The sequence below is a fragment of the Perissodus microlepis genome, chromosome 4 (assembly GCF_051167445.1).
Source record: "Perissodus microlepis isolate ML-2025 ecotype Zambia chromosome 4, ASM5116744v1, whole genome shotgun sequence".
Taxonomy (NCBI): domain Eukaryota; kingdom Metazoa; phylum Chordata; class Actinopteri; order Cichliformes; family Cichlidae; genus Perissodus; species Perissodus microlepis.
In genome coordinates this window covers 32,578,745-32,591,610 of record NC_140464.1, presented here as the reverse complement: position 1 = coordinate 32,591,610, position 12,866 = coordinate 32,578,745, and the positions used below count along the sequence as shown (strand labels likewise).

General features: G+C 41.7%; 1 protein-coding gene across 2 annotated transcripts in view; it reads right to left on the bottom strand.

Annotated features, from left to right (window-relative positions):
• abcc1 (ATP binding cassette subfamily C member 1 (ABCC1 blood group)) overlaps positions 1-5,146 on the bottom strand; it is a 33,491-nt gene extending 28,345 nt beyond the window's left edge. The window contains exons 1-5 of one of the 2 annotated variants that reach the window (XM_084927153.1): positions 4,995-5,146; positions 1,720-1,896; positions 727-852; positions 409-546; positions 150-275 (exon numbers count right to left, since the gene is read on the bottom strand). In XM_084927153.1, coding sequence (XP_084783279.1) covers positions 150-275; positions 409-546; positions 727-852; positions 1,720-1,896; positions 4,995-5,042 — 615 coding nt within the window. In that variant the 5' untranslated portion in view covers positions 5,043-5,146. The other variant, XM_084927154.1, reaches the window with a different exon arrangement.
• Between the last annotated feature and the right edge of the window lie 7,720 nt (positions 5,147-12,866).

Here is a 12,866-nt window from a genome sequence, read left to right as displayed (position 1 = left end):
TGTCGTGGCATGCTGAAGCATTAAGAGTTCCAGGAACAAAGGCCGAGCTGAACTCTGTGATTTGGAGGGGTAAGCGAATACTTATGGCAATATAGTAATCTCAGTATAAATGAGTGACAAGGAAAGAAAGATTTGTCAGGCAGCCTCACAGAGTCTTTAACTTCCCGGGAAAAGAGGGGCAGCTGGTCGGTCAGGCTGGACAGGAACAGAGCAATCAGCAGCAGAGCATAGTAGATGTAGAAGGTGGTGTACCTCCACACACACACTGTCTGAGGCTGCACAACAAGAGGATGGTTTTAATCAAACAACCTTATTTTGTTTATTTACTACAACATCCGTTCGATTAGTAACCAGTTATTTCTCGTCATGTAAGTAAAGTGAGTGTAGTCCTGCTCAGTGAGCACTAACCTGCTCCAAGGCCTGGAAGACCTTTGACCTGAAGGTGACAGTGGCACACAGCAGTGCCAGCAGCCAGTAGATCAGCATCACCCCCGATGACTGAGCCCCCTTCATCCGCTCATAGTGGATTAACATGACAGCCAACAGCTGCGGCACAAGCAAATATTTTTATATACTAAAAGAAATAGTCTATTTAGTTTTACAGCATATATTAAAGAGCATAAATTTAAGAGTTAAGTGAAAAAAGAAAGACTACCCTAAATAACAAAATACATGTGAACTTTTCTCAGCTCCATAAAGAGACGGTAGAGACAGCTGAACGCTCACCATGGTGAGGCCCAGTAAGGTCGGACTGACGAGGCGGACAGGTGCTGGGCTGCTCACATGACTCCTTTCCCAGAAAGAATAAAAGACGTCTGACCAGCAGATAATCCAAAGTAAAAAGCCAACAGCCTGTGGAAACAAATGAAATCGCTCCTGGATTCGTTGGTAAATACATTTGGTATTTTGTTTATAGACCTATGACTGACATCTCCCACAGTTACAGTAGTGACAAGTGGAACCAACCAATGAAACTACAAACACACTGTTCAGTCACTGTAATTAAAACAGTTCAGCAGTTTAGCTAGATTAGATTAAACTGTGATCCTTGATAATAATATGTTTGGGTAGCAGAACATCAAATGTTTAAACTGTGAAAACACGCAATTAAAAAATAGATAACGTCATTACGACTGTGATAACAGCAATATAATGTGGTACTAATATCATAGAGCTGTAGGACCATTTGGTACCAGTCAGGTTAACTGGTAACAGGTCAGTAACACGACTGTCCTCAGCCTTCCTCCTGGTTAGCACAGGCCCAGAACCCTCGACTATGAGCGGCCCACGAGGCATTCAGATACCAGGACCCCCTCACCTGCCTCTGCTCTGAGTCCCTCCTGAATGACTGAATTCAAAAGTCCAGCAACAGGTCTCAGCTCCCAGACGACTGCGGACTATTTTTAAAAGAGGGAATCCCACACAGCGGGAAACATGGACGTTTTGAAGAGATGTGTTACTTCCAAAAAAAATTCAAAATGACCTTGTTGTTTTTTTTAAATTGTACCTTTTCCTCAGTTTAAACATTTGTTTTTCTGAATAAATGAATAAAATGATTTCATTCAATTTTCCACAACATCCCATTTTCTTGAAGTTGGAAATGCATCATGACTGGAATCTTCAAACATTTCTTGTGTTTGAACGAGTTTCTGGTTTGCTCCACTGAGAGAACAGATGAGTGCAGTGATGAAACTACTACAGTGGGCTCCCATAACTCACAGTTTTGGCTTTGTTGAGGTGATTCATACATATATATCCATGGTCATGGGTATGGAGGTAGACGAGGTAAAAGGGTGCACATATCCAAAGGTAGAAGCATGGCAGCCACACCAAGACAGTGTTCTGGAAACACTGGGTGAAGTCAGGATTATTGGTGTACCATGTACGGTTCCAGTCCTGGAAAAGGAACAGTAAGGTTGAAGACATCTAACAACAGCAGGAAAAGACACTCCTGACACACATTACTTATGTGTGGCCTGGAGTTATTAATATAGCTTTCTTGTCTTATTTAGATCAACAATGTTGCATTTTACTGCTACATGCAGCTGAAAAAATTAAAATGAAAAGAAGACCTCATGACAGTACAGGACAGGGGTGTCCAACTCTAGGCCTCGAGGGCCGGTGTCCTGCAGGTTTTAGATGTGTCCTTGATCCAACACAGCTGGCTGAAATGGCTAAATGACCTCCTCAACGGCTGTATCCCAATTCAGGGTCTGCAGCCTTAAAGGCCGCATTTTAAGGCCGATTACGTCACAGCGACGCGACGAAGGCTGTCCCAATACAAAGGCTGCTCGAAATGCGGCCCTCAAATGCGTCCTTCATTTCCCTGAATTTTAAGGCTGTGGCGGTGTAGACTTCGTGGCCCCACATATCCCAGAATGCATAGCGCGGCGGTGGGTGTGGATAATTTTGCCGCAAAAAAACGGCGGATGAGGGGCGGCCGAAGAGTAAACTTTAAGTACTGAATATGATGTCACTTATTTATGTGCAAATGTTTAATGACGAAGAAGATTAAAACATTACTGTTGGCCACATGTTGGCAAAGTTATGTGACATTAGTGACGTTTGTACTAACTTGGTTTTAAAGCCTTTACTTTAAAATATACGCCGTTCAATAGCTGAGCTTAATCTTACAGAGAATGATCAAAGCTCATGTGGAAACAAACAAACAAATGAACAAAAGATTTTCTCCTTCATTTCTGTCAAACAATGCTGAAAAGTTTCCAGCTGTTAGTATCATGGTTGCCAGGCAACCTGGGCGACGGAGGCTAGACCGTCCCATTTCACAAGCCTCGCACTTCCGGCCTTAGCGGTCTTTAAGTACGCGGCCCTTGTGGACCGTTAACGCTGCGTACTTTAAGGCTGCAGACCCTGAATTGGGATACAGCCAACATGTCCTGAAGTTCTCCAGAGGCCTGGGAATGAACTCATCATGTGATTCAGGTGTGTTGACCTAAAATCTGATCTAAAACCTGCAGGACACCGGCCCTCAAGGCCTGGAGTTGCCCACCCCTGCTATAAGACAAACTCAGTTAAACAGACAATAACAAGGGAACGCCCAAAAAGGGAATGGTTTTGTAGGTGGTGGACACAGACCACGGCCCTCTTCTCAGCAGACGGGACTGATTTTCCTCCATTTTTATTACCAGATGACACCTACAGCCCAATGACATGTATTCCAGCTCATCCAGGATGGCATCTGTATGCGCCACTGCAAGAACGTTTGCTGCATCTCAAAACTGTAGAGGAGATGCTAGGATAAGGTCTAATGAACTCGAAGAGCTGGAGAGAGATGCAGAGGAGCAGGAAGTATAAAAAGCATGTCTGTGGCCACCACCAGTGACCCTTCCCTTTTGAGGCTAACTTGTCATTACTCTCTAGTGGACTTATGACTCTGGTTTGGACCAAAGCAATTCAAAGTGAGAATGTGTTGTGAAATGGATTCACAACAGTAGATAATAGAATTGAGTTTATATTATACTTTAATGATGGAGTGCTATTGTCAGTGTCCCTACCTGGAGGCAGTAATGCTAAATGGACTGCTTCTTATATCGACCCAGAGCTTTTCCACTCTGAGCACTCAAAGCTTTACACAACCGGTTCTTTCACCCAATCACACCAGCACTAGTTTTTAGTGCTATCTAACTAACATTCATACACACTCACACTCCAATGGATGCATCGGAGAGCAACCTGCAACATGCAGAATGAAGCAGACTGGGATCAAACCACTAACCTTCCAGTTAGTAGATGACCTGCTCTACTACCTGCTACAGCCACCCTGATATCAATCCCTCCCTGTTATGTGACAGGAGCCTGACGCAAAAGGTTTTTAAACCTACTAAAATCATAACGGTTGTTATATGCACAGCTATTCCCCCTCAGAAACCTTCCTGTTCTATAGGATGTGTTTGGTAGACGCACCATGGTTGCTGTTATCGGTGCCTGAGCTACTAGTCAAGCTACGTGATGGATGCTTGTTTTGGTTGAGTCAGTTTAAGTTTCTCAGTTAATGTCATCTCAGAGTAGTGGTGCATGAGATGAGCCCTCCTGGTCGTAGTATTCCCACAGCATTTTATTTTATTGAACAAAATACTGATACTTGGTGTTTCTGTATCTGCTGTATCAGCCCCCACCCCCGCGGTACTGCTCCATCCTGTGGTGTTACTGTGAGCGGCGCTCATGCGTCTGCTCAGGACGAGCTTCCATGTTGTGGAGAGGAGGGGAATCAGTTGGTAGTTTGATGATGTCACACTTGTACTTGAATTCTTCATGATCCGAGTTGTTCGCCCTGTGTTAGCTGGTTCAGGTGCGTGTGTGCTGTTAGCACCTACTACATGCCTGCTGGTATATGAGGTCCTACCCAGCTCTATGTGCCTGGGGCTCATCCTTGGACCTCTGCTGACTGGTTTGGTACATCGATCCTGGGCCACCTCTTACTTATATTGCCTTCCACACTCTTTGGGCACTGGCTGCTTTTTCACTGCAGTCCTGGTTCCAGAAGCAGCTTCAAGTCAGACCCTTAGGTCCTTCATTAATGGCAGGCTCTGACATGTCCTCAATAATGGCTTTAAACACACTACCAGAGTGGCATTAATCAGCGACACAGTGCCACGCGTGGGAGAGAGACTACAGGACACTTAATAACATTCACACTGTGACGTTTGAGTGTGTACTGGGACTGATGACAACGAGTTCCTACAGACCAGGAAACGAGAGGGAACAACACAAACACGAGCTCGGTGAACACTTGTTCTACTGCGAACCCTTCGATGTTCAGATCAGAGAACATGTGAAACGCACTCGGCCAACGGAGGCTCAACGATCAGCTGTAACAATGATCTCTAATAAGAGAAGTGCGTCTGAGACGGGACTAAATAACACGCAACCTGCCGTGGCTTACTATTAGCATGTACCGGGCACCGGCAGTCAACGCCAACTACGAGCGTTTAAAGCTAGAGGAAAAGACACGGTGTCTGTGACAGGTAACTCACCCACAGGGGATCGGACCTGTCCACGCTACAGAACTGATCAAACCCCATTCGCTGCGAAGCATTAGAAAAGCACTGCGGGGCTGCGAGCTCAGCTTGTTTTGTAACGCCTGTTAAGACGAAGAAGAAGGTTGTTTTTCTTCTTCTTCTTCGGTAATTCAGAAACTCGGCCCAAAGGTCTACACTGCCACCTACAGCTTCTGTAACGTTATGGCTAACTACGCTACGCCATTTGTGCAGCAACTGCGGTGGGATTGCTGCTGCGATAGTTACAGGAAAAGAACAGGCCGTGTGACTCGTGTCATTACATAGAGCAGATAGTTTGGTGCTGTGGAGTGCAAGCAGATGTATCTAATAAAGACTTTACGACCCAGATATGTGTCTGTGCTCCCAAAACTGTATATTCACACTAAGACAGCAAGAAAGACGGAAAAGGTCATCATTAAAACTATCCCATGTTATACCAGCTGTGTCTGTGAATGTGTCTTAGAAAGCACTTTGAGTACTCACCTGACGAATATCAGTTCATTCACATTTCTAATGTAGCCGGGTGGAAAATGGGAGAGAAATGTTTATCTTTTCCTTTCTACTAGTGGGTGATGTTTTAAGCATTTTCTCTGGCTGTAGTAGAGAGTGGCTGGTTTTCTAATGTTAAGACAGTACCTGCTCCAGCACCATATCTAAATGCAGGGGTTCATTCTAACCTAACCAAATGCCCAAAAAACTACAAATACCTGGACAGGAAACAGGAAGTTCTTTTGTGTGTAGATGCAGAGAAGGCATGTGATATGTTATGGAGAGAAGGATTTTTGATTAAAATAAAACAGATGAGTGTCAACAGTAAAATGTATAAATGTATAGGTGGATAAGAAATTTCTTAGTGTTAGAATTAAGTTCAAATTATCAAGTAGAAAACAGTACTCTTCAAGGCAGTATAGATATTTACTATTATGATCAATTATATTTTTAGCAGTACAGGTGAGTCTGTGGGTATTGCAGTATTTGCACATGATGGGTTTATTTGGAGGAGGGGAAGAAGCAAGATTAGAGGAGGCATTAGATTATCATCATACTTCAAATCCTCATAATAATCTGAAATTATATGAGGATGCTATAGAAAGAATAGATTATTTTAAATATCTAGGAATATGGTTTGATAAAAAACTGACATTGAAAATGTTTTTAGAATAAAAAGTAACAAAACTCCTGTTTCTGTGTTACAGGTCAGGATATGTGACACGTTGACATCAACGGGTCTTTTAGACCCCATTCCTACAAAACAGCTTTAGTGAAGGTTACAAATGATCTTCTTATGGCCTCTGACAGTGGACTCACCTCTGTGCTTGTCCTGCTAGACCTCAGTGCAGCGTTCGATACTGTCGACCATAATATCCTATTAGAGCGATTAGAACATGCTGTAGGTGTTACAGGTACTGTGCTGCAGTGGTTTGTATCATATCTATCTAATAGACTCCAGTTTGTGCATGTAAATGGAGAGTCCTCTTCACACACTGAGGTTAATTATGGCGTTCCACAGGGTTCAGTGCTAGGACCAATTCTGTTTACATTATACATGCTTCCCTTAGGCAGCATCATTAGAAGACATAGCATACATTTACACTGCTATGCAGATGACACCCAGCTCTATCTGTCCATGAAGCCAGATAACACACACCAATTAGTTAAACTGCAGGAATGTCTTAAAGACATAAAGACCTGGATGGCCGCTAACTTTCTGCTTCTTAATTCAGATCAAACTGAGGTTATTGTACTCGGCCCTGAAAATCTTAGAAATATGGTATCTAAGCAGATTCTTACTCTGGATGGCATTACCTTGGCCTCCAGTAACACTGTGAGGAACCTTGGAGTCATTTTTGACCAGGACATGTCCTTCAATGCACATATTAAACAAATACAGTGAGATGCAAAAGTTTGGGCAGCCTTGTTAATAGTCATTATTTTTCTGTATAAATCGTTGGTTGTTACAATAAAAAAATGTCAGTTAAATATATCATATAGGAGACACACACAGTGATATTTGAGAAGTGAAATTAAGTTTATTGGATTTGCAGAAAGTGTGCAACAATTGTTTAAACAAAATCAGGCAGGTGCATGAATTTGGGCACTGTTGTCATTTTATTGATTCCAAAACCTTTAGAACTAATTATTGGAACTCAAATTGGCTCGGTAAGCTCAGTGACCCCTGACCTACATACACAGGTGAATCCAATAATGAGAAAGCATATTTAAGGGGGTCAATTGTAAGTTTCCCTCCTCTTTGAAAAGTAGCAACATGGGGGTCTCAAAACAACTCTCAAATGTTGTGGGGCTGTGTGGCCAGTGCAGGGACTGGGAATCTTGTCAAAGTTGATGGACACATGGATTCCACTCAGTATCAGCAGATTCTGGAGACCAATGTCCAGGAATCATTGACAAAGCTGAAGCTGTGCCGGGGCTGGATCTTTCAACAAGACAACGACCGGAAACACTGCTCAAAATCCACTAAGGCTTTCATGCAGAGGAACAAGTACAACGTCCTGGAACGGCCATCTCAGTCCAGACCTGAATATTATTGAACATCTGTGGTGTGAGTTAGAGAGCTGTCCATGCTCGGAAGCCATCAAACCTGAATGAACTAGAGATGTTGTGTAAAGAGGAATGGTCCAAAATACCTTCAGCCACAATCCAGACTCTCATTGGAACCTACAGGAAGCGTTTAGAGGCTGTAATTTCTGCAAAAGGCGGATCTACTAAATATTGATTTCATCTCTTTTTTTTTGTGGAGCCCAAATTTATGCACCTGTCTGATTTTGTTTAAACAATTGTTGCACACTTTCTGTAAATCCAATAAACTTAATTTCACTTCTCAAATATCACTGTGTGTGTCTCCTATATGATATATTTAACTGACATTTTTTATTGTAACAACCAACAATTTATACAGGAAAATAATGACTATTAACAAGGCTGCCGAAACTTTTGCATCCCACTGTATATAAGACTGCTTTCTTCCATTTGCGCAACATCTCTAAAGTTAGAAATATCCTGTCTCAGAGTGACGCTGAAAAACTAGTTCATGCATTTATTACTTCCAGGCTGGACGACTGTAATTCATTATTATCAGGATGTCCAATTTCACAGCAGCTCATTTCCGACCTTCCCGACCTTTGGAGGACCTGACCCACGTAGACCTCGAAGGCCGGATCCTCAGGAGGATACAGCCTATGAATTTGGACACCTCTAGTGAAAACTATCCTCCCCATCCGGGTGAATCTACCCCCTCCCGATGAGCGGGAGAAGAAATGGGCCACTGCCCCTGGCCTATGGACCACCTTGAATTTGAAGGGCTACAAAGCCAGATACCACTGGGTGATCCAGGCGTTGGCATACTTCATGCAGTGGAGCCACTGCAGCAGGGCTTGGTCTGAACAGAGGGTGAACAAGCGTGCCAGGAGGTAATAACGAAGGGAGTCGACAGCCCACCTGATAGCCAGACAGTCCTTCTCCACTGTGTTGTACCTGTGCTCATGCTTTGTCAGCTTCCGGCTGATGTGTATGTCACGAGGGTCTATGAGAAGGTAAACCCCTCTATAATGGGAAGAGCAGTGAATGATCACAGGGAGTAGAGAATATAAAAACTACATTTCTAAAATATAGTTTATTGAACATAAAAAACAACAAGAAAATACCATGGCCAGGGACAATAAGAATTTAAATATATAAAAACAAGACAACTAAAAGTTCTAGTGGCCTCAGCCGAACAATTAAAATCACTAAAAGTCCAATAAAAAAATCTCAAGTCGGCAGCGCCCAAAAATTCACCTCCAGTTGCAGAAGCTTGCACTTGTTCAGCTGCAACTTCAACCCATGACGCCATAGCCTCTGAAACACTTTATCTAGGTTCTGTAAGTGAAACGTCAGGTATGTAAATAATATCTTATCCAAATACACCAATAATGACTCAGCAATCTGTCCTCTCAGACAATGCTGCATCAGCTGTTGAAATGTAGCGGGTGCGTTGCAAAAACCAAACAGCATCCTCTGGAACTCAAATAACCCCATCGGGGTAGTAAAAGCAGTCTTCTCCCTGTCTCTCGGGTCCATCTGGACCTGTCAGTAGCCACTGGCTAGGTCAAGAGTGGAAAACCACAGGGCTCGGGTTAGGCTTGTCAATGTCTCTTCTGTTCGCGGCAAAGGGGAAAGCGACCTTTTGACAGCTGGTGTCGAAATTGGAATCAGGTAAGGGGGTATACAGGAGCAAGCTGGAAGCCGTCTAAACAAGGGTGGGGCGATCTAGCACTTCAGAGGGATTTTAGCCCAACACAGAACCCGCTGACCCTGTCCATTGGGGGTTGGTAACGTGAGAGACCTCTATATCTGGTTCTAGGTGTCGAAGTTTCAGGGACAGATCCAAAGGGATTAATAAAGGTCAATTTCATTAATAAAACTAAACCAACACCACAGCCACCAAACAATGTCAGTACATCTCTGATAAAAGGGAAAGTAGTGGTGGTTGACTAGACGCAAATGAAACCGCAAGATTTAATTGAACGCGCCATCGGATTCAGTGACAGTAACCTCTGGCTGGATTGGGTGGCCCAAAATGCTAGGGAACAGCACGTGTCTGATTGTGTCGCCTGTGCCACGGCTAGACCTTGTCTGTTCACCGAACCCGCGCCACTGTATCCAGAGGACGAGTGGGGTTTCAACTGCATGATGAGGCTAACTAGAGAAGCAGTGAGCACCGGCAATTGCACCATACTTTCGAGCTTATTTCCACCAATAGACAAGCGTACACAAGTAGGACCATTTATACCCAAACCAAATAATTACACGTGCTTTAAGTTTTCAACAAACACAGTTAAGTTTACTCTGGGAGAGATAGATTCAAGTTGGTGTAATATCACACTCAAAGGAAGGACCACAAACAATGTAAGTGACCCAAATACTATCATTGGCACATGGACTCGAAGCGGGTTGTATTATTATTGCGGACACCGCACTTTATTGGTCAGTAAGTAAAGTCTACGTGTCCTGTTTTAGGAGATTTCTTAGAATATTAATGCTTACAGGATAAAAAAATGTTTTAAAAGTGTTTGATGCCAACAGAAAAAAATTAAGGACTAAAGTTGCAGCTAAAAAAATCAACATTATTGTGTGGATGCTGTAGGCATCTACACTATTGAGTTCCTGTTTCTCTTTATTCTTTATCCTTTATCCTTACTTTCTTTATTCTTGTCGCTTCCGTATGTTTTTTGGCCTTTAACTACTTCCACAATTTTTACCGTTCAAATTTTAAACTATTTTGCTATTTCTGCTAATGCCGGCTATGACTTTTGGTATTTTTTACTATTATACTTTTTAAAATATTAAGCTTTTTATGCATTTTTTTGTCCCATTGAAATGAATGGGAAACTTCCAAAGTTCTACTAAAACTTGCTTGTTTTTGAAACTTAACTACTTTCTCATACTTTCACGTAGAGCAACAATTCAAACTTTAAAATGTTCTCAAATTATTGGGCTATTCATGTATGATTCAGCTTTTTCATATCGTTTACCGTTTTAATCCTATCCCTCTTTAAGTTTTCAGTTTCATCTTTATGATTTTTCAGAAAATACATGTGTTGTTATGGTTGCTATGCTCTTGGCTTAGAGTGGATACTGGCCCTTTCTGAATCTTCTCTTCATGTCCAAACAACCTCTTGCTACTCGCTCAATTTTCACCCAAGCCCCACAAATTATACATCAAAACACAGGTATTTTTGCTGGCTTTCAGAAAATGTCACTATCATTGTTGTGTCTGTGTGTGTGTGTGTGTGTGTGTGTGAGAAAGAGAGAGAGAGAGGGGGAGAGACCCTTTTTTGGCAGCATCTCATTGTAGCATAAAAATTGAATACGTTCAGACTGGTTGACTGGCATAGATCCTGTGTGTGTCTCTCTGTGGCTTTGTGTTTCCATATGTGTCCATGTTTGTAATTGTGTGTATCTGCTGGCTGTTATTTCCTGTTTTTTTGTATTTCTGCCAATTTTTCACAGGTGAACAACAAGTAGTTTTGAGGGAACCTTACCATGTTCAGCTTTTTTTCAGCTGGTCATTTTGTTTTTCCAATATTTCTACTTAAGTTATTACTATTCTGCTAAATCACAGAATCATATTATTTCAGCTATATCATAGTATTTCTACTAAATTATGGTATCTCTGCTATGTTATAATATTAATATATAATATGCTGAATCACAGCATTTGTGCCAAATCATAGTATTTATGCTTAAACATAGTATTTCTGCCAAATGATAGTATTTGTGCTAAATTATAGTATTTCTACTAAAACTTAGTATCTGTGCTAAAACATAGTATTCATGCCAAATCATATTTCTGCCAAATCATAGTTTTTCTGCTAAATTACAGTATTTGTGGTACATCACAGTATTTCTGCTAAATCACAGTATTTCTGCTATGTTGTAGTATTTTTTCATAAATCACAGTATTTCTGCTATGTTGTAGTATTTTTTCATAAATCACAGTATTTCTGCTATGTTGTAGTATTTTTCATAAATCACAGTATTTCTGTAATGTTTAAGTATTTTTGGCTAAATATAGCATTTCTGTTTTCTTATAGTATTTCTCCTAAATTGTTGTATTTCTGAGAAGTTATGTTTCTACTAAGTTCTTCTATGTTATTGTATTTTTCTGCTAAGTATTATGTTTCCTCTGAGTTATTGCAGTTCTGCTAAGTAATTACATTTTTACAAAGTTCTTATAGTTCGGCAAAGTTTTTACAATATTTGCAACTTTTCAGCTTTTTCGGCTAGTTTCAGCAGACAGCTTCAGCTTTACATCATCCACACAGCATTTTCGCAGGTAATGCAAATTTTTCTAGTCTATTATTGATGCTCATTGAGAACACAAAGACATTAGCCAGTATTAAAAACCTTCAGACACTCCTACTGTTCAGGCACAGAAGTGATCTTCCAGACCTGCGAGAAAAAAACATAATCCCGAGCAAATCTTTTCATTTCACAGGTGCAATTAAATTCCTAACATGTAAATTCAACAACCCGCACGCATAACAGCCATGCGCACACACAGAAGCCATCAGGCATACTAGATCTGCTTTGCACCTTGCTGCAGTTTCAGGCTCCAGCAGGTAACTCACTGTGCTTGGAGGTGAACCCTGCTGGCTCGAACCAGCTGACTGTTGGTGTGTCACCCAGTAGCGAAATCTGCTGGATTTAAACGTTCACTACAGGCAAATGCAGAATTTACAAAAAACTTTTTTCCAACAAAGTACAAGTGAAAAAAGTGAAATAAAAGTTAATGTTGGCAGCAAGGTGGCGTGGTGATTATCACGAAGGTCCTAGTCAATAAGGAGGTCCTTATTTTGACCCTACTATCTGGCCAGGGCCTTTCTGTGTTACGTTTGCATTGTTCCCTCTGAGCACTCTGGCTTCCTCCCACAGCTCAAAGACATGCAATTATTGGTCTTTACTTAACTGGTGATTCACACTCACATTTACTCCCATAGGAGCAAATATGAGTGTGAATCGTTGTCCGGATCACTGTGTTAGCCTTGTTTTGTCTTTCTGTGCTGGTGGCCTGTCCAAGTATACCCTGTGTCCTGCCCTATGGTAGCTGGCGTAGGCAAAGATGAAAAAAAGCACAATCATCCTCAGTAGCTACTGACTACTTGTATTGTCAATACTTTTATTGTTAATACCAATAAATCATACCATGTTGCCTGTTAAAATGCTATAAATTTCTAACCATATAAAATGGCATTTTTTGAGTCACTTTGTACCTATATCTCTTCTGAGTGTTCCCACAGAGACCACTGTTGCCCTTAATTTCCACACCTTCTCTAGCTCTACTCTCAG